The sequence below is a fragment of the Schistocerca americana genome, chromosome 6, assembly GCF_021461395.2.
Source record: "Schistocerca americana isolate TAMUIC-IGC-003095 chromosome 6, iqSchAmer2.1, whole genome shotgun sequence".
NCBI classification, from domain to species: Eukaryota; Metazoa; Arthropoda; class Insecta; order Orthoptera; family Acrididae; genus Schistocerca; species Schistocerca americana.
In genome coordinates this window covers 559,636,167-559,658,721 of record NC_060124.1, presented here as the reverse complement: position 1 = coordinate 559,658,721, position 22,555 = coordinate 559,636,167, and the positions used below count along the sequence as shown (strand labels likewise).

Here is a 22,555-nt window from a genome sequence, read left to right as displayed (position 1 = left end):
AATGCAACAAATTGAACAGAAAAATCTAGATGAAAACCATATACACAGGTCCAATGGGGGAAGTGGAACCAGACACACACTATTAACCATCAGAATATTAACCAGTGTCAGAGTGTCCACTCTATTTTGATTATTAATATTAATAATAATAATAATAATAACAAAAATCACATTCTCACAAAGTAATATGAGGCTAGCAAAATTTAAGCAACATATAAAAGGAACTAAGGAGCTTTTCTGTATTCAAAAGTAGTACACAAATAAATAAGTTTTCTGCAAAGCATATAATTCATTTGCTCCTCTTATATTACAGCACAGCATGCTTCTGTCCATCGGTCTGTTCTCAATCATGCATTACTATGGCTCACGAATTCATATCTATGGATTTGCTGACATTGAGTTTTTCATCAGAGTGAGTCTTATGTTGTTATACTAATTGTGAATTGTGATATGGGAGCACAAGCTGTGAAGAAGAGTTATCCCCCATAACTGTGGAGATCTCTGAGTGTGTCTGCATTCAATACTAACTGCCAGCTGCTGAAACATTTTACAAAAATCATGAGCCAGGCAACAACTGTCAGACTGATTCAGAAATTATTCAGCAAGTCTTCAGAAGATGAACGGAAAGTCAAATTAACCTCATCTTCCCTGTCATATTCAATCCAAAATGGAGTAATCTTTAAGGTAATAACAATTAAATTTTGATCATTTTTGTATTAATATTCTAATATACTAAAGGGGCAATTAGTGTGACACTATCATGATCTTAATTGAGATCAAACTGCAATAACCTGAGGAAATGTGTAGTGATTCTACCCTTGCTCACTTTGATTAACCTCTTATTGTTATGGATTCTCTCTGTCTTAGACATACTGAAAATACAAAATCTCATTCATAATGTGCTTTTCACTCTTCTTGGTAAAGCATCACAGCAATTTTATTGTAATCAATGTGAGTAAATGATACTACAGTATGCTCAGAATGGTATGGGAGCTATATGAATGGGGTAGTGTTATACTGTAAATGCTCCGAGTCCGTTAGTGGTAGTGCACTCAACCTTGTGCTGACTAAGTAAAGGGAGAGTGCTGGAACTGTCGCTTCTTATGAGCAGCAGTTCTCATTAAGCTGTAATGTCGCTAAACAATATTTAGAGCGATTGGCAAGAATCTGTAGGGAAGCCACCATGAAATACTGCAATAACAACCACGGGCCATTAAGTGCAGTGCAGCGACAAGAGTCAGAATGACAAATATGCAGAAGGTTTTGAGAGATGGGCTAACCATACTCAGTGAAAACTTGCACAATGCAGCAGTAATAGACGAAGAAGGCAGACGTCACCACACCAGAGTAAGACCCTTCTTGTGAGCTATGTAACCAGGGTCTGGATAGTAGTGGAACAAGGGCACCTCCAAGCCATATAAATACGTGAATTTTGAGAGATTCATTCCAAGCCTAACAGCACCATTACAATGCCAGGTCCATGCCAGACTATGACATAAGCCATAGGTTTGAGGCCAGATCAGGCCAGCCAACACCTGCACAGAGTCTCCTCGCGCGACTTTATGCTACAGCGCCACTGACCTGTCTGGTCCCACCAGCCTGTCATCACCGCCACCACTCATCCTATCAAATGCCATTTGCACTCTACAGAGATGCCTACAACTGCCATCCATGGATGAAGATGATGATTCGATTATTGCAAGGGTACAGTTTCATAGACATGTTATGGGGTGAATGCTATCTTTTTGCTGTGTTTTTGTTTGGCTGCAAGGTAAAGACAAGTCAAAAGGTTATGGCAGAGGTTGAGTTGTGCTTGTAAGTTCAGTATGTGACAGGTGAACGAAGATGATATTTTTTGAGAAAGTGCAAATATAAGTGTTAAGTTTTCACTTGATTGATAAGAGCAATATGGGTGTCAAGAACAAGAGGTGTCACTCATTGTTTAGTAGTATATAAGCTGTTAACCATGAATAGTGATACAGGAGGTGAAACTAAGTTTAGTCACTGTTTCAATGTGTAGTAGTAATTATAAGCAGCCACTCAGGCGAGAGATTTACAAGCAGCCACTCAGGCGAGAGCAGTTGTAGCAAGAAGATATGATAGTGTTACGGTTACTGTTCTTGTAATCTGATTTTATTTTGTGCAGAGCAAGGAATATGGTTCAGTATTTATGCAAGAAAGGTAATGAGAAGTGTTAAGATAGTGGCATGTTTCATTTATATTTGCGTAATTGATAAGAAGTAATCGGGTTGTGGTCAGAATGACAGGGACCAGGATTTTCAGTACCACAAGGACTGTAACAGGTGAGGTATTGAGAATTTTAAGAGAGTAGATTAGGTGAAAGTAGACAATGCAAAGCAGTCCAAGAGAATGATTTCCTGTGAAGAGTAGGCAAGTCCTCCGAGTCTTTCATGGTGGCATGTCTAACTAAGGCCAAAGTCAGGAAGGCAGACATTATTAAAGGAATCAGGTTTCCCAGATGAAGTAGTGAAGAAATTAATGCCTTGCCACATCACCAGACCTCCCAGGCTTTATTGACTGCCGAAGATACATAAGAAACATGTTCCTCTTAGGCCCGTTTTAGTGTAATCAGCTCGCCCAACTACAGACTGCCAAAACATCTTGCAGGATTATTAGCACCAAAACTGGGATATTGTGAAAATCTTATTGCAAACTCGCAGACACTCAAGAAAATGAAAATAGGCTGAAATGACGTAACGGTTAGTCTGGATGAGGTGTCACTTTTTACAAGGGTACCAGTGCAAGACACGCTGGAACTTTTGGCCCAACAGTTTCGACCTGGACTTGTTAAGTTGTTCCATCACGTTCTAACGACAATGTACCTGTTTTACTGTGATGAATATTATGAAATGACAGATGACACAACAATGGGTTCACCACTGTCTCCTGCAGTCGCAAATTTCTTAACGGAGCACTTTGAGGAGCAGGCTCTGAACTCTGCAGTGTTGCGTTCATCTTGCTTCCACAGGTACATTGATGACACCTTCCTGATATGGCCTTACAATGAAAATACACTGCACCAGTTTGTGGATCACATGAACGGTGTCCATCCCAACATTAAATTTACGACTGAGATGCAGAAGGATGGCAAGCTACTGTTCTTGGATGTTTTAGTTTAGCAGAAGGCAGGAGGCCAGCATGGTCATTCAGTGCCCAGGAAACAAACACACACTGATCGATATTTGAATGCCGATATTTTCACTATCCTGTAAACAAGAAAGCAGTCCTGAACATGTTAATGCACACAGCCAAAGTTATTTCTGATGATGACCAGTTACAGTCCGAATTGCAGCACTTGAGACATGTGTTCAGACAGAATGGTTATAGCGAGGAGACTTCACAAACACTTCCAGATGTCACTGAAGAACGCCTTGTGAATTGGCAGGAGAAGCCGAGCCGGTGGCTTTCCTGCCACACAGTGGGGCAATGAGTAGTAAGTTAGAATGTGTACTGCAGAGACATGGATTGAGACCAGTGTTCCAATCTGCCCCCAAGATTGGAAGTATGTTGCGCTCTGTTGAAGATGACATAGCTCTTTGTGTGACCGTGTGAATGGTGTACCTTGCGAGTGTGGCAGCATCTATATTGGCCAGACAATTCTCACAGTTACGGAGCATTGTACTGAGCACAAGAGACATATTAAACAAAGGGAGCTCAACAAGTCAGCCACAGCTGAGCATTGCTTGAAAAATGGACACAATATATAGTTTGAGAACATGAGAGTCTTGCTGCATGCGTCAACATACTGGGATTCCATTATAAAAGAGGTGGGCAAGATTGGAATAAACAGCAACAACTTTGACACAGACCAGGTGTGCACACCGAGTAAGGCACGAGGGTGAATTTTGGATGTTGAAAGGAAGTGATGACAGATGGTTAATGCCTGGAGGGAGGCGGAAGCATCAGTTTCAAACGTGGCACTGGCCCTAGTGCCACCTGACATCACTCGGACCTGTGGAGGGCCGGAGATGCCACAAGCAGCCCAACTCACCTTCCACGCAAGCATCATTTCGGCCCTCTGATTGCTGCCAGTGGTCCTACTCCTTGCCCCCACCAGTCAGTAATTTTACTCCTGATGATAATGGTGGGGTTAGTATAGAAAGCTTGAGAATTTTATTTGAATTGACATGGCTTTTTATTTTATTAAGAGTAGGGAAAAATGTCACGAAAGGATGACAATCTAATGAGTGGGAAGATTATGGTAACTGTAAATAATGTCTTAATAGAATTTCCTAGGACGTTATTGAAGACGCAGAGCAATTATGCCGAAGTTAAACAGAGTAATGTTGAAGTTGTTGTTGTTGTGGTCTTCAGTCCTGAGACTGGTTTGATGCAGCTCTATCCTGTGCAAGCTTCTTCATCTCCCAGTACCTACTGCAACCTACATCCTTCTGAATCTGCTTAGTGTATTCATCTCTCGGTCTCCCTCTATGATTTTTACCCTCCACGCTGCCCTCCAATACTAAATTGGTGATCCCTTGATGCCTCAGAACATGTCCTACCAACCGATCCCTTCTTCTGGTCAAGTTGTGCCACAAACTTCTCTTCTCCCCAATCCTATTCAATACTTCCTCATTAGTTATATGATCTACCCATCTAATCTTCAGCATTCTTCTGTATCACCACATTTCGAAAGCTTCTATTCTCTTCTTGTCCAAACTATTTATCGTCCATGTTTCACTTCCATACATGGCTACACTCCATACGAATACTTTCAGAAATGACTTCCTGACACTTAAATCAATACTGGATGTTAACAAATTTCTCTTCTTCAGAAACGCTATCCTTGCCATTGCCAGCCTACATTTTATATCCTCTCTACTTCGACCATCATCAGTTATTTTGCTCCCCAAATAGCAAAACTCCTTTACTACTTTAAGTGCCTCATTTCCTAATCTAGTTCCCTCAGCATCACCCGACTTAATTAGACTACATTCCATTATCCTTGAATTGCTTTTGTTGATGTTCATCTTATATCCTCCTTTCAAGACACTGTCCATTCCATTCAACTGCTCTTCCAAGTCCTTTGCTGTCTCTGACTGAATTACAATGTCATCGGCAAACCTCAAAGTTTTTATTTCTTCTCCATGAATTTTAATACCTACTCCGAATTTTTCTTTTGTTTCCTTTACTGCTTGCTCAATATACAGATTTAACAACATCGGGGAGAGGCTACAACCCTGTCTCACTCCCTTCCCAACCACTGCTTCCCTTTCATGCCCCTCGACTCTTATAACTGCCATCTGGTTTCTGTACAAATTGTAAATAGCCTTTCGCTCCCTGTATTTTACCCCTGCCACCTTTAGAATTTGAAAGAGAGCATTCCAGTCAACATCGTCAAAAGCTTTCTCTAAGTCTACAAATGCTAGAAACGTAGGTTTGCCTTTCCTTAATCTTTCTTCTAAGACAAGTCGTAAGGTCAGTATTGCCTCACGTGTTCCAGTGTTTCTACGGAATCCAAACTGATCTTCCCTGAGGTTGGCTTCTACTAGTTATTCCATTCGTCTGTAAAGAATTCGTCTTAGTATTTTGCAGCTGCGACTTATTAAACTGATAGTTCGGTAATTTTCACATCTGTCAACACCTGCTTTCTTTGGGATTGGAATTATTATATTCTTCTTGAAGTCTGAGGGTATTTCGCCTGTTTCATACATCTTGCTCACCAGATGGTAGAGTTCTGTGAGGACTGGCTCACCCAAGGCCGTCAGTAGTTCCAATGGAATGTTGTCTACTCCGAGGGCCTTGTTTCGACTCAGGTCTTTCAGTGCTCTGTCAAACTCTTCACGCAGTATATCATCTCCCATTTCATCTTCATCTACATCCTCTTCCATTTCCATAATACTGTCCTCAAGTACATCGCCCTTGTATAGACCCTCTATATACTCCTTCCACCTTTCTGCTTTCCCTTCTTTGCTTAGAACTGGGTTTCCATCTGAGCTCTTGATATTCATACAAGTGATTCTCTTCTCTCCAAAGGTCTCTTTAATTTTCCTGTAGGCTGTATCTAAGTACCAGTTCAAATATCCAGAGGATTTGTGGAGTCTGAGGTAACAGAAATGAGCGGGGCCTTGTTATTTTAGTTACTACAGGGAATGTGCAAGATGATGATAGTTGTGTTGCGGATGATTTAGCAGAAACGGTACAGGTACATATAGTTCCCCAGAAACGGGGTGAAAAGAAGAAAAGTATGAGGAGTTTGTATAGAGGATAATAAAGTTGATGTGGCTCAGTCTGTTGAAGAGTATGCACCAGACATTTAGAATGTAGCACAAGTGCAAATAATGGGTCACCACTTTGCAGGGCAAGCAGCTGACTTTTGCGACAAGCTCTTTACAGCACAGCCTAAGTCTGATGTACGCGACAAGTATGAAGTGAGTGATGAGTACAACATGAGCCTGAAAGTAAACGTTCCGATTAAACACCGTGCCAAGGTTAACCTTCAGTGGCAGAAAGCTATTGCCAGTGTAGAGCTGTCATGATGATTGCCTGTTGCACATGATAAACCAGTTAAACCATGTACAAGTACACTAATGTGTAATTTGTATGAGGGAGTGCCACCAGGCAACCCTAAGCTTTTTGGATAAGCAGGAGTACCAGAAAACCAAGCATTTTGAGGGAAATTCAGTCTGCAATGAGCTCTACGGTGGGAGGAGTAAGTGGGGCTAATTGTTGAAGGGTTGTGAATGGTAGTGGTGTATGTGATTTTCTAGTGTGGATAGTTTTGGAAGTATGCTTGCTGGGACAGCACAGGGGGAACTGTTGTTGGAAGGACAAAGTTCTGAAAGTTGTTCCAAAGGGTTAAAAAACCACCAGATACACAGATGAGATGCCAAGTGTATGATTGCCCGTCCAACAGTGCGTACTTGTTTTGTAGATCAAAAGTAGAAGCAGTCACAGTGGAGAACAAGTGCTGAGCAAGAGCAGAGGGGTTGCGTCCTGCCCATGGAGGGGGGCAATGTAATGCCGCTACCCAGTTTTTAGTTAGATTAGTGAGAATTTGTAGGGAAGCCACTGCGAAGTACAGCAGTAGAAACTGTGGATCAGTAAGTGCAGAGTAGTGACATGGGCCACAATAATAAATATGCAAAATGATTGTGAGTGAGATGGGCTTAGCCATACTCAGCGGAAAACTGAACTGCACAGTGCTAATACTGGGGGCTCGATAGTAATACAACAAAGGTGCCTCCAAGCCATACGAATTTTGAGGCAGATTCATTACGAGTCCAGCAGCACCACCATGATGCCATATCCATACTAGATGAGATGACAGGGCACCACTGACTGCACTGAGTCTCCTTGTGGGACTTGGTACCACTGTGCATCTGACCAGTGTGAAGAACTAAGTCACTGAGAGACAGCTGTTCCACACACAAATGCCATTGCAGCATAAGTAGAGAAACACCGCTGATGCCAGGGCTGCAGCTTACTGTTGGGCCACTGGCTGTTGTCTGACCTGGTTTCAGTGAACATCTCCTCACTGGGGCGCAAGCAGTTGCCACGAGTCAATGCCCACCGAGGTCAACGGAGTGAGGCACGTGCCTCACATTACTACTGACGTGATGTGTACTTTAAGTTGAATAAAACATTTCTTTGTCAGCAGTGTGTCTCTGAGGGGTGAAGGAAAATGACTGGAGATGTCTAGGAATAGAGGCAGATTTCAGGTGAGTCACCCGGAACCGTGGGGCAAGGCAGACTTACTGCATAGGATGAGAAGAAAAGACTGATTGTTGGGGACTGAATCTGATGAGATTTGAAAACCTGAGAGCTTAAAGGTGGAAGACAGGGCAATATTCAGACAGAGATTAATGCTTAAACATCATGCACGAGTTAATGCGAGTAAAAAGGTATGTGCATTGTATGTAACAGATGTGGGAGGGGTAAGATAGTGAAAGACGTAGAAAACTGAAACGAAGTGCAGCAAAGAGTAGTTACTGTGAAAAATACTGAGACTGAAAAAATTAACGTAAATTAAGGCAAGGTGGGTGGCAAGATCATGGACATGTTTTACTGCTAGTTCCCACCTGCGGGGTTCTGAGAAACTGGTGTCTGGGGGAAGAATCCAGATCGCACGGGAATTCTGCTTTTTAACTAGGCTGTTGGGGTAATTACGTGCAGTGAAGGCTGTGGTGCGAATGGTGGTGTATTGCTGTAAAGGGTCTGCATCCCAACAAATGCATTTACCTCGGATGCTATGGCTGTATTTCAAACCTTCCCTCTTGGATGCCTTGGCATTCAAGGCAAACCTTTTTTTCTTCAGAAGCAGACTCTTTATGGCAGTACACCACCATTCTCACCTCAACCTTCAGTGGATCAGTCTAGTTCAAAAGCAGATTTCCCGGGCCATCACGTCCAATCCCTGTACTGCTGATTCCTCCAAAAACCAACTTCAGAGCACACCACTGGTGACTCAGTATTATCCTGGCCTGGAATGTGTTAATCAGCTACTTCGACAGGGCCATGACTCCCTAAAATCTTGCCCTGAAATGAGATCCATTCTGTCTGAAATTTTGCGCGCCTCACCTGGAATAGTTTTCCATCATTTCCCCTAATCTCCACAATATTCTTCTCAGACCCCTATGCTCCTCCTGCGCCCATCTCCCTATCCTATTGTTCCTACCCTTGTGACCATGCCCACTGCAAGACTCGCTCTCTGTACCATTCTACCACCACCTTTAGCAGCCCTGTAACTGGCAAAACATGTACTACCAAACGGAGAGCCACCTGTGAAACGAAATATGTCATATACCAGCTGTTATGTAAACACTGTTCGGCCTTCTACATCGGCATGACTACCACCAAATTATCAATTGGGATGAATGGGCATAGGCAGAGCATGTATACTGCCAACATGCAATATCCTGTTGCAGAGCACGCTCTACAACATGATAATTGTGACCTCGGCGCCTGTTTCACCACATGTACATCTGGATTCTTCCCCCAGACAACAGTTTCTCAGAACTCCGCAGGGCGAAACCAGCACTACATGCCCTTTGTTTCTCGCCACCCACCTGGCCTTAATTTACGTTAATTTCTTCCGTCTCAGCACTTCTTCACGGTAAATACTCTTCGCTTTACTCCGTTTTAGTTTTCTATGTCTTTCACTGTCTTACCTGTCTATTTTTCAGCTCCCCCTCCCACCTCTGTTACGTACAAGGAACTTACCTTTTCCCTCTTGTTAACTCAAGCATGATGTTTAAGCATTAATCTCTGCCTGCACATTACCCTGTCTTCCACCTTTAAGCTCTCAGGTTTTCAAATCTCATCCGATGCAGTCCCCAACAATTAGTCTTTCCTTCTCATCCTGTGTGGTAAGTCTCCCCTGATCCGCAGTTCTGGGTGACTTTCCTGAAATCTATGACTTTTCTTAGACCTCTCCAGTCCTTTTCCTTCACTCCTCTTCTTTCCCCTTCAACCCTTCTGCCTGAAGGAGCCATTGGCTTCAAAAGGTTGGCAATTACAACCTTCTTATTTGTGTGTTCTGCTGCTGCTTGGTGAGTAGATTTTTTTATCTTAAATTTGTTTGTCACTTGCTGAATGTGCATACAGTCGTCTTATAAATCTGTTTGGAATAAAAACTGTTTAGTCCTCAGCTTTTCTGATTAAGATAGCCACAGTTGGTTTCGAAACCTCGTAAAAGTAAAATTTTGTTGAAATCAGTTGGCTGTTTTATACTTAACATATTTTTGTATGGTTGCTGTCACACAACCACATTTAAAATAGTTGTTGGAATGTTGTGGGACCTGTGTTCTCCTTCAGCCCACAATACAGACTGTCAGGTACCACAAGGTGGAGGTACCTGCCGCAGTGGTGTCCAATGAGGATGTCAGTGATCCAGTCCAGTAGGAGAAGTCAGAGGTTATTTCTCACGATCTGTACTGTTACTCCAATTGGCCTAACAGCAAACAAAAAGCCTACAAAGTTGGTCTTTTAAAGAGGACAAAGTAAAGCACGAACATTTCCCTGCACCATAATTTATTTCGGAACTGGGGATACATGTTTGTTCGCACAATTATAAGACTTGCAGTGAGCACCACTGAGGATCGTGTGGGCCGTATTTTTCTCAGCTGGATGGCACGTAAGAATACAGCTGATGCCTAACCAAGCAAAGTAATGGGGGTGAAATGGCCCACATCACATGAACACCATTTGTTGTCAATGTAATTGGGTTCTAGAACACCGAAACAAGTCCAGAGTCTGCAATGGTGATTTTTTTTGTATTTTTGATAATTATTATTTATTGTAACATGATACGTATGAAAATCATATACATATTCAAATGTTTTTGAAAAATACACCATATCATGTTTACAAAATAAGTGAAAGACAAAGCATTTCTCAAGAGGCTGAACCCACGTAAATGTTCATAACAAACTGCTACTGAGGTTGCAGTCATTTGGCATTTCGATGACACTGTAACAACTTCAAAATTTAGAATTGTCCTGTAATAGAGCTTTCATGTAAAAACACGGGCAGAAAGTAATTTGATGGCAACACAGAATGCAAATTCATGAATGGTATTTTTGTTTCATTTGAATGTAATTCTACATTTTCGCGTTAGGTAACTCCACAAAGTGGGAGTGGTTATCTGATGCAGCATCCACTGCAGGGAAAAGGGGGGGGGGGGGTGAAGACAAAAACAACACTGAATAGTTTAACTAGCCGAAGCTATGACATGCTTGTGGGATTTTGACTTGAATTCAGTTTTATGCGTGACTCCCACATGTTTACCATGACTGGCTGCCACACGGCTAATGGCTCCAGAGTGGCAACCTGACAAAACTCTTGTTTTCTAAAACTGTCAGAACAAAAATAGGACATGGCAAAGGGTATTCAGATATTTTACAGACCACTGTCTGCATAGCTTGCGAGTAACTGCTGGCTTCAGACTTGTGGTGGCAAGATTCCTGCTTCTGCTCAGAGGTTAGTTAACACGGCTTATGTGGAATGTTTCAACTGTTGTAGTGATTCGAGAATTTCTGCATAAATTCTTGAACCACTCAGCCTTCTCCCATCTTGAACACATGATATTTTAGATACGCGTGTGGGATGGTAAAATCCTACCTACTGCGCATCACATGTTTGTGTGTGCAGGTTTAAAATCAGTCGCGGGAAGAAAGTAGATGCAGCGGTCGAACGGCACTGAGAAGTACCTGTCGGACAATCCATAGATGTGTTAGCGAGTGTGTAAGGAAGAACCACAGAATCTATAAACAGCTCTGTGCTTATTAAGTCACTGACTATTGTTATGTGTGTGTGTGTGTGTGTGTGCGTGTGTGTGTGTGTGGGGGGGGGGGGGGGGGGGAGGGGGGGAATGGTTGAAAAAGTGTTCTTGTAGACTCTTGACTCAGCCTTGTGAGAGGCAAGACGTTTTTTGTCTCTCTTTCTGAAATTCATGGTGTCTACGCAGACTTTCTTTCGAATGTAAATTAATTTGTTTCTAACATATGACTGTATGAGAGACTTACTGAAGTTACATATTATGTTGAAAGTGAGAGTTTTTATTGTGCTCGAAAGTCAAATACATCGTTGATTGACGAAATGTAAAGCTTGTGTGGCAACTTATTACACCAGTAGAAAGAGGCTTGAAAGTTCCTATACCTAGCGTTATTTGATGGAGAAGTAGTCAAGAGTTTCCAGCAGCCGGCTACCCAGTAGAGAAGAGTGGCTGCAAAACCCCAAGTAAGTCATCTCGTAAAGAAGTGGAATGTGGTTTGGGGAAATAAATCAGTATAACCCAGACACACACTCACACTTTAAGTTGGCAAAACGTTATACTGTCAACCTTATACCACTATGCTGTACAGAACTGAGACACAAAATAGCAATGGTGCAGTGATTAGCAGAAAGTCTACGTACAGGTACAGTGAGGTCTTGGGGCCTGTGGGTGGTGTTATAAAGTTTTTTGCAATTATGGAAAATGGAACACTCAGTGCCAATCCCTGTAAGACTCCCATTTTCTGTTATGTGTAAGCCGCTAAGGGTCACACACCCTGATCACAATTAGAATGGATACATAATTTCCAAAGTCAGGCAAATAAGCAATCAACTTTTACAGGTTGTCTCATGGGAAAAACTGAATCTGTCATGACGCTAGACTAAATATCACTTTGTACTACACTGTTTATTGTACAATTTGCTATGAGCCTTTACTTACTGCCGTGTTTATTTACAACTGAGAACATGGATTTAACAGTAACTGAAAGTATTTCACAAAATGTCAACCACAGTTACTGAAATACAATGAAGAATGTGAATGTAAGCTCACCAGACAAATCATTAGTCACCCCAATGTAAAGGCACAGATGAAACTTAAGTCTTTACAGAGAGCGTTTAGATCAAGTCATGCTCAACTGCATGTAGATGCCTCTGTGTGGCCGAAAAGCAGTAATAATCAGTGAGACATTTGTTTCAAGCAGAAATTTTACATAAACATGCATAAATGTAAGGAAGTAACAGAGTGGCAAAAATGTGCAATTGTGTTTGGCCGTGACCATAACCATATGGAGTGCCAAGTTGTTGGATTTCTTGGTGTTTTGCGGCAGACTGTAAAAACATACCTACAAGAAGTGATTTAACATACGTTGCCATGAAACAACATGTCACAATTATGGTTGCAAAAAGATCCAGAGTGACTGGAGATGTGTTTCAGGGCTTTTGAATCAAAAGCACTTCCCTACCCAACAGGAATTGCTGTAGGCAGTGAATGAAGGTCCATCCCCACCTGTTAGTGAGAGAACCATGGTGACTACTCAAACTTGGAGAAAAAGAGTTGGCTGAGAATTTCAGGTATGAGTACGAAGATGGTGTCAAGACGCTCTTGATAAATTACTGGTGAGTGGGTGAGGGGCAGCACACCACAATAATGACTTTTCTTTCCTCACAGTTGAGTTATATACCACTGTAAGCAGTAGTTTAACCACAGCTTTTGAACATCAACATTATGAGAAGAAAAGTTGATACTCACCATATAACGGAGATGCTGAGTCGCTGATAGGCACAATGAAAAGACACTCACACACTCACAAAGCTTTCGGCCATTAAGGCCTTCATCAACACAACACACACACACACACACACACACACACACACACACACACACACACCAACTCCAACTCACATACGACTGCAGTCTCAGGCAACAGAAACCACACTGCAAGCAGCAGCATCAGTGCATGATGGGAGTGGCGACTGGGTGGGTGTAAGGAGGAGGCTGGGCCAGGGAGGCGGAGGGAGCGTATGGAGGGGGGAGGGAGCGTATGGAGGGGGGAGGGAGCGTATGGAGAGGGGAGGGAGCGTATGGAGGGGGTTGCGAACAGTGAAGTGCTGCAGGTCAGGTGGAGAGGAGTGGGGAGAGGAGTGGGGAGAGGAGTGGGGAGAGGAGTGGGGAGAGGAGTGGGGAGAGGAGTGGGGAGAGGAGTGGGGAGAGGAGTGGGGAGAGGAGTGGGGAGAGGAGTGGGGAGAGGAGTGGGGAGAGGAGTGGGGAGAGGAGTGGGGAGAGGAGTGGGGAGAGGAGTGGGGAGAGGAGTGGGGAGAGGAGTGGGGAGAGGAGTGGGGAGAGGAGTGGGGAGAGGAGTGGGGAGAGGAGTGGGGAGAGGAGTGGGGAGAGGAGTGGGGAGAGGAGTGGGGAGAGGAGTGGGAGGAAGTAGCAGGAAAGGAGATAAATAAGAAGACTGGGTGTGGTGGTGGAATGACGGTTGTGTAGTATTGGAATGGGAACAGAGAAAGAGCTGGATGGGTGAGGACAGTGACTATTGAAGGCTGAGGCTAGGAGGGTTACAGGAACATAGGATGTATTGCAGGGAAAGTTTCCACCTGCGCATATAATTAACACACTTTGAGATATTAATCTTTTTTTTATAAATTTGTGGTATATAAAACACAAAAAATTTAATTTCAATGCTAGGTTAAAAACACTGATTTCTCTGAGAATTTATGAAATTCCAAGAATTCCCCAAGATTTACCCAGTCTTTCCAGGTAAAATGTAACTCCCTGAGAATTCCAGGTTTTACTGAATTTCAACCCTGAAGAATGTAGTGACAGGAACTGTGTGCAATGAACATTTGGAGTCCATCACTTTGCAAGAGGCCATTGCTTACACAGGCACATAAAGATGGCAACAGCAAAGTTTATAGGGCTGGAAGAATATAGACAGGTTTTCTGAACACTCCCCCACCCTATTACATTTTGACTGGGCTGCAAAAATCACCTGACCTGAAGCCCACAGAAAAATCTGTGGGACACATTGGAACATCAGGTGAAACATCAGCATCCCCACAATTTGGTGGAACTGCATGATCAAATCCTCAATGAGGGCCTTAACCTGGAAGCAATGAACCTGCATAACCTTGTAGACTCATTTCCTATCAAAATTCAGGAGGTTATCAAGACCAGGGGGGGAATTATACAGTATTAAATGGTGTTCGCAATGATTTCTCTAGGGTTGAATAAATTTTTGTCCAATGGATTTTTATCTAAAATATTTAGAACTACATGTATCTAACTGAAATTTAAAGTGTGTGTTCACACAATAGTTACCTACATTTTCTGGGCGTTTCTTTTCACTCTCAACGTTTTCTGCTGGTTTTGGTCTCTGTCTTCTGACAACTTTTTGTGTTTCCTCCTCATTAAGTGTTCCATATAAAAATGGGAACGTTGGAACAGTCATACTGAAACATTTTTCACTGTATGAAAACAAAGAATCCATATGTCCAGGTTCCAGAAATGGTAACTGAAAAACAAAACACATGCATTTAATTTTTAACTTTCCCACCATAGTATTCTGCTACCAGTGTTACATTACATGACTTAATTTCAACAGTGTATTTTGTTGTACCAAATAATAAAACTAGGGTAGATCAAAGGCGGACATGAACTAAAAGTGGTCATGGGAATTTAGAATGTACTTTATGGGAAAAATCAAACAAGATAAGGTCCAAAATGGAATAACAACCATATGAAAATGATAAATTGCTACTCACCACATAGAGGAGGCATTGAGTTGTAGACAGGTGGAACAAAAAAGAATGCTAGAAATATATCGGCTTTCTGACAAAATCCTCTTTCTGAAGTAGAAAACATACTCAGTCACGCGAAAATATGAACTCGCAAATCGTCAATGACGGCAAAGGGAAAGACCCGACATCACACAGTTGCTCAAAATCTTCTGTTCATGCTGTAAATAATCTTGCCTTTGGGGGTCCTTAGGAGTGACATGCTGTATTACGTTCTTAATTTAGTCACTTAATACTGGTTGTAAAAGCTTTGTAAGCAGGCTTTTACAGGATAATTGGCATCTGTCTTCAAATGTCTGCCAGTTCATTTCGAACATTTCTATGATACTCCACCTATAAATTAAACAAATTGGATCATCCATGCCGCTTTTCTTTGATGCTGTCGATGACCTACCGAATGACTGTTTCCAGCTCAGAAATGGCTTTGGGGTTATTGCTATACACCTTGTCTTCAATATAGCCTCACATAAAGGAGTTGCACGTGCTCAGACCCGGAGAATATTGCGGTCACTTAAGACCCATGCCAATGGCCTCTTGGTGCTGCAGAGCCAGAATGTGGTCCCTTAAGTATTCCTCCAGAACATCAAACACTCTCCTGCTTCAATGGGGCCGAACTCCGTCTTATATGAATCACATCTTGTCGAAATGAGGGTCACTTTAGATAATGTGGATGAAATCATCTTCCAAAATCTTCAGGTACCTTTTGGTAGTCAACATGCCATCACGGAATATCACACTGATTATTCTGTGACTGGCCATTGCACACAACAGTCATCAACTGAGGGTGAAGAGACTTCTAGACCACGAAATGCAGATTCTCAGTCCCACAAATGTGCCAATTTTGCTTATTGACGAACCCACCCAAATGAAAGTAGGCATCATCAATGAACCAAACCATACTCAGTATATTAATTCGCATCATACCCTGCAGTTTGAACGTCCTAACACAACCCGGTCAGAGGTTATGATGATTTTATTTCGTACAGTTCAATAATTGTCACCTTGAACGTATGATAAATCAACTATGTGACTCACATTTAACAGTATGTCACAGGTTACAAATTGTGGACAACTTCATATGATCTTCCAATGCATTGGAAATGAGCCATAGAAAAATTCACAAAACACTGCTTCAGTAATTATGGCAGTATGTTAGAGTTTGCCGAGTGTGTCAAGAATATGGCAGGCTACATATTAAAATATAAGGCCCATGTATAAAACGTTAAAACCTGGCATGAAATTTCTTCTCAACTAATGGCTTCCTACACAAATAAGGAACAAATACATTTTGCGCCACACTTATAAGCAAAAAACAGTTTAAATTTGATATGACTGTCACTGAAGATATTTCATTATATTTGAGCTCATAATATGCTCCAAGATGTATAGAGAAATGTAAATGATACTGCACAGTAATTTTGTGGATTACTTCTGCTACCTTTCTTGTGGTTGCATGTGAACTCTATTTTACTGCAGTGAGCACAGCATTTTGTTCAAGGAATTGATTTTTATTTACACGTCATGTTCCATAGGACCAAATTGAGGAGCAAATCTCCAAGGTCATGAAATGTGTCATACATGAAATTAAAACATAAAAGTAATAACAGATAAAAATAAATGTTTATGAAGCTGAAAAAAGTCAGTCCATAAGTTTAAGTAAACGCAATCAAGATTACAACAAGAGTCAGCTTAATTTTTCAAGAAACTTCGACAGAAACTTAGAAGTACTTAAACCTAACCAACCTAAGGACATCACACACATCCATGCCCGAGGCCGGATTCGAACCTGCAACCGTAGCGGTCGTGCAGTTCCTGACTAGAGCCTAGAACCGCTCGGCCACCCCGGCCGGCGGAAACTCTTCAGTTTCGATTTGAAAACATGTGGATTTCTGCTTAGATTTTTGAATTCGAGTGGTAGCTTATTGAAAATTGATGCAGCAGTATACTGCACACCTTTCTGCACAAGAGTTAAGGAAGCCCGATCCAAATGCAGGTTTGATTTCTGCCGAGTATTAACCGAGTGAGAGGTGCTTATTCTTGGGAATAAGCTAATATTGTTAACAAGAAATGACAGTAAGGAATATTATTTATATATATACACTATCCATATGAACACCTAGAAATTTTAACTGTTCAGTTTCACTAATCATATGCCTGTTCTGTGAAATTAAAACATCAGGTTTTGCTGAATTGTGTTTAGAAACTGTAAAAACTGAGTCTTACTGTGATTTAGCGTTAGTTTATTTTTTGCAAGCCATAAACTTAGGTCATGTACTGCACTATTTGAAACCAAGCCAATGTTGCACACAAGATCCTTTACTACCAAGCTAGTGTCATCAGCAAACAGAAATATTTTAGAGCTACCTATAATACTAGAGAGCATTTAAGGAACAGGAGTGGCCCCAATACTGATCCCTGGAGCATTCCCCACTCAGACCCCACATCACAGCCATTATCAACAATGTCAATAATGACCTTTTGCTGTCTGTTGCTAAAGTAAGAGGTGAACCAATTGTGAGCTACTCCCCGTATTCCGTAATGGTCCAAATTCTGGAGCAATATTTTATGATCAACACAATCAAATGCCTTAGTTAAATCAAAAAATATGCCAAGCATTCAAAACCTTTTGTTTAACCCATCCAGTATCTCACAGAAAAAAGAGAATATAGCATATTCAGTTGTTAAAATGACTTCTAAAGCCGGACTGTACATTTGATAGTGAATCGTGTGATATAAAATGATCAATTATCCTTACATACACAGCCTTTTATTGAAAAGGCTGTGTTTTGCAAACACTGATGGCATAGAAATAGGCCTAAAATTATTTACATTATCCCTTTCTCCCTTTTTATAAAGCAGCTTTACTACAGAGTACTTTAATTGTTCAGGAAACCCACCATTCCTATAAAGGAAAAAATTACAAATATGGCTAAATACAGGGCTAACATGTGCAGCACAGTGCCCGATCTACTGATATAGCCAACTGGCACCACTGAGATGTGACCCATGCCCTATGGCATCAGCGCCCTCCCCAGACCCATGTTAACGCATCTAACATCTGCATTAAGATGAAGCCCATCATGGCGCTGAAACGGTTGCATGAAATGCACATTAGTGCCACCAGTTTTAGTAGCTGTCATTACCAGGTCACCACCTACATCACATTCCCCGTCCTTATCAAGACTGTTCCCTGCTCCACCCACTATCACTACCCGATCCTCCTTCGTAAAATTCCTACATAACTAAGAGAAAAGGTAATTTACATCCAAATTCCGACTACAGCCTATACATCATGGCTCGGTAACTTGTGATTTCTGCTGTAACTCAATGCCACTGCCACTAATACCTGCATCACTCTTCTCAGCAGTGGGGAGAGAAAGTTGGACAAGACTCTCACATATTTCCTTTGTAAAGAAATGTTTGAAAGTGGAGTTTGGCATTTGTGATTTTGTATTGCTACCCTCAGTTTCTCTGTGTCTAGTAGTGCATTTGACAGTCTTTATGTAATATCAAATAGTGTGTGTGTGTGTGTGTGTGTGTGTGTGTGTTTCTTTTTTGGAGAGAGAATTTAATAAGATTTTGGTACAGTTGTCATTGAAGGTGTCACATTGCCTTTTTGACAGCTACATGCATTTCATTTAGCATCTCTAAATCTACGGCCTTAACGCTTTGTTTTCCACCTACTGCGCAGTACTTGCTCTTTCCTTGCAGGTTTCTTTAGGGGACACACTAACATTGAGAGTCCACTCTCATAATGAACTGCTTTATTAGATACATACCTGTCCAGTGCTTAGTCAGCTATTCTCATAAATTTGAGGCGTAATTCCTAAACTTGCACATGCCTACAGATAAAGGTCTTTAATAACACTTAAGATTGTACTTTGGCAATCATTATTTCCACAACTGCCACATGGTCACTGACTTTGGTTACAACATGGGTGATCTCGGGGATAGCAGGTATATAAGTTACCTTTGGATCTAATACAATTCTGTCATGAGTAAGTTCCCAATCTATCTATTCTAGTTAGTTTTAAGAAAGAGCATTTAGTATTGTTCTGAGGGATGGCTTGACATCCCCAACTTGCTAAACTGTTATGATGTCAACTGATTGTTGGGTGATTGAAGTATCCTCCAGTGATGACAGCAGGATTGGGGAATGTAAGTATAAGGGAGTTTAGAATTTCTCTGCAGTTTTTAGTTACATTTATGGTTGAGTCTGTTGATAAATGAAACGAATCAATTTTAAGTTTATGCCCATCGGATCTCACATGCAACTTTAGTTCATATTTCAGAAGTTTGAATATCTTGTCTGTTGTGACAAATACGGCACGTCCATTTTCTATTAGCCTACTGTTCTGAAATACACTTAGTTTTACTTCAAAATTCACAATGTCAGTTTTGGATTTTAGCCAGCTTCTGTACCTAGTATTGTATGAGCTTCACTGCTTTTAAAGAGTGTGCAGAATTATAGCATTTTGATGCGAATGCTTCAGGAGTTCACCACTAGGACTTTTAAAAGAAATGCAAGTTTTGCTATTCAGGCAACAAAATAACTGATGATCGTAGAAGAAAGGATATAAAATGCAGACTGTGAATATAAAGAAAATAATTTCTGAACAAGAGAAATTTGTTAATACTGAATATACATTTAAGAGTTTTCTGAAGTAATGTCTTGAGTGCACTCTCATATGGGGATGAAATGTGGGCAAAGTTTTGTCACAAACTGAAAATATAAAGGGAATAGTTGATACGATACATTTTGAGCCAACAAGGAATGGTAAATCTGGCAGTGAGGGGAAGTGTGGTGGTGTACAAATTGTAAAGGGAGATCAAGGTTTGACTACAGTGATCAGTAATTGGTAAAATTGCATTACAATTTCCTAGAAAAATAAGTTAAATTTAATTTTTCTGTTTCCTCCCATTTAATTTCAAGCTCTGCACAAAAGAAACATTTTATACAGCTCACTGTTTGAAAAAAAAATCAATAATTCTAAATCTAACACAGGGAGGGGTTCAACTACAACCACAATGTAATTGCATATTGTAAAAAGCGATAATTAACTTCAGGTTCTGATTCTACAGGATGGTTATAATTAAACTTTAATGACTTGAGCCAATGTAGATGTAAAACTATTCACCACACAGGAACACAACTTTATATAAATGATGTTCAGACTGTGCACTGCACAATTTGCATTATTAGTAGTTTTACTCTCAGGACTTTCCACTAGGTGCTGGTACTGGTACGGCCATGTAGGTTTGAAACACAAGCATCAGTGCACATTACAGTTGCTAACAGTCAACATGGGCCTGGACGAGGACAGCAGGAGTTTACTCAAAGCTGTTTTATCGAAACAACAATAGTACCTCAGCTCTTCACAAGTATCAACAAGTTACAGGAATACGGAGAAGTCCTCTTTCCATACCAGGGTTGAACGTGATTCAGAAATACGGATTAATTGGAGATTTGGGAATTTCTCTCGTGCCACAAATTGTTGAAGTTAGTGTTGCCTTGGCTGAGAACGCTGAATGCAGTGTGTAATGTCCAAGCAATCCACAAGCCGTGTCATGACAGCTAACATTCCATGGTCCACCATTTGGTTAAGTAGGGTAAAATGCATGAAGTGTTATTTATAGGTATAAATTTAATGTGACTGTGACAGTATGTGAACACAGAAATTATCAAATCAGCATAAGACTGGAATACTTCGCATACGGGGAACCCTCTGTAAGTCATTTTCTGACACAGAAAACTTTGCAAGATGTAAAAAGGGATAAATTTTTTTTTGGATTAGGTGCCAATAATAAATAGTTTTTGAGAAAACGATGGTTTCACTGCAGGTTTTCAGTCTCCTTGTGGATGCAACGTTTAAATGCGTTGGTAGCATAATGATTCTTTCACAGGTTCGAATTCTTGTGACCTATGTTCAAAATCATATTTTATGTTGTTCTTTTATTTATCCTTTGTTGTTGTGGAAGTATGTGACATCAATATTTTTATGACATTATAAAATATGCTGGAATTATTATTAGAAGCACACTTTTATCATCACAGATCTTATATAACTTTACATTATTAGCAGTAACTGAAAATGAAGAACAAAGTTTAAATATTTGAGTTTCCTTACACAAAGGGTTGTTTGTTGACGAAATCAGAATAGTGACATGTTAATTAAAAGTAATGCCATTAAAATGTACACTGTTCTGTCAATGCAGCAGGTTATACTTTTAACTACAAGAGAAGAATTGGATTCTCTGATCACAGAGGTGCCCTATTCTCAGTGCACAGCAGAGGAAGATGACAAGTAGAAGTGTGACATTTGGAGGTTCCAGCTTTTGAGAAAATGCTTTAATATGCATGGTGGTTTGCTGCGAAATTACCGTCAGATTGCGAAGTATTTAGCAGTGTTAACGAGGTTGCTTTTCCTATTGATATTCACACTGAAAAATGTGACTGCAGCATGTGTGTCTTTACACACTGATTGTGATGTTCCAAATTTTTAAGCTTTTTTTGTGATAAATGTCATGGGAATGCATTGGTTGGAAGTAAAAATGTAAGCAAAAATTGGAATATTAGAATTTATATGCTTTTTATTTTCAATTCATGTTAAAGACATAAACTTAAGACTGGATTTGAACATTTGCTGTGTGTGTGTGTGTGTGTGTGTGTGTGTGTGTGCGTGTGGGGGGGGGGGGGGGGGGGGGTAAAACTTCAAATGTGCTCTTAACCATCACACTACCAACCCACTTTTTTCTGGGATTGCCTAATAGACTAATAAATTGGCATTGAAACTTTAACTGTCTCTTCTCAGAAATTACAGTGTTGGCACACAGCTGAAATAGATGTTCCTATATTTTCACCCTTCTTTCACCCTTTTCAGCTAAGTTTTGAAACAGTCCATTAAACCATTAAGTGCACCACAAACATCTAATACAAAAACTTATCTGTACAAAAATGAGCTTTCCATCAGTATTGTCCATCCACTTTATCAGGAAAGCAACAGATTTCCAAAAAAGTAACAATGACACAGATATAAAAAATGTAGTGGTGCCCACTACATTAGCAAATACATTGGCATAGGATCTGTTTGCAACACAATGCAGAACACAGGATATTCTCCTAAGCAGTCTCTTTATATCTCCATCAGTCTGGTTTACATTAGTTAATATCTTATGTTTAAGGTCCAAAATTGCAACGCTGTCATGGCAAGTAGAATCCGCAGCCAACTTCTGTAGCCCTCTGTGAGGACAGAATCATTTTAAATTCTTTATCTCCCACAGGGTGTATATGTGGACAAGGAAAAAAAAATTCCTGGATTTTTCCTGGATAAAAATACTCTTTCTCCCGGGTGAAAATACACTTTTTCCGTGTTAAGTGACAGTATAATCTCCCTCGGCACTGTTAAAGTCATCAATCCTTTGAATGTTTATTGTTTTATATACCAACGTAGAATTTCCAGGCACTTTAGGAAACGAAACTCAGGGGGAAAAACATGTTTTGAAAGACATTTGATGTGCAGCA

The 22,555-nt window shown here is 40.8% G+C and overlaps 1 protein-coding gene across 1 annotated transcript in view; it reads right to left on the bottom strand.

Annotated features, from left to right (window-relative positions):
* LOC124619506 (EP300-interacting inhibitor of differentiation 3) overlaps positions 1 to 22,555 on the bottom strand; it is a 101,560-nt gene that overhangs the window by 17,044 nt on the left and 61,961 nt on the right. Inside the window, exon 4 of the mRNA XM_047145952.1 lies at positions 14,562 to 14,750. Within this exon, the coding sequence (XP_047001908.1) occupies positions 14,562 to 14,750 (189 nt within the window). The remainder of the gene's footprint in view (positions 1 to 14,561; positions 14,751 to 22,555) is intronic.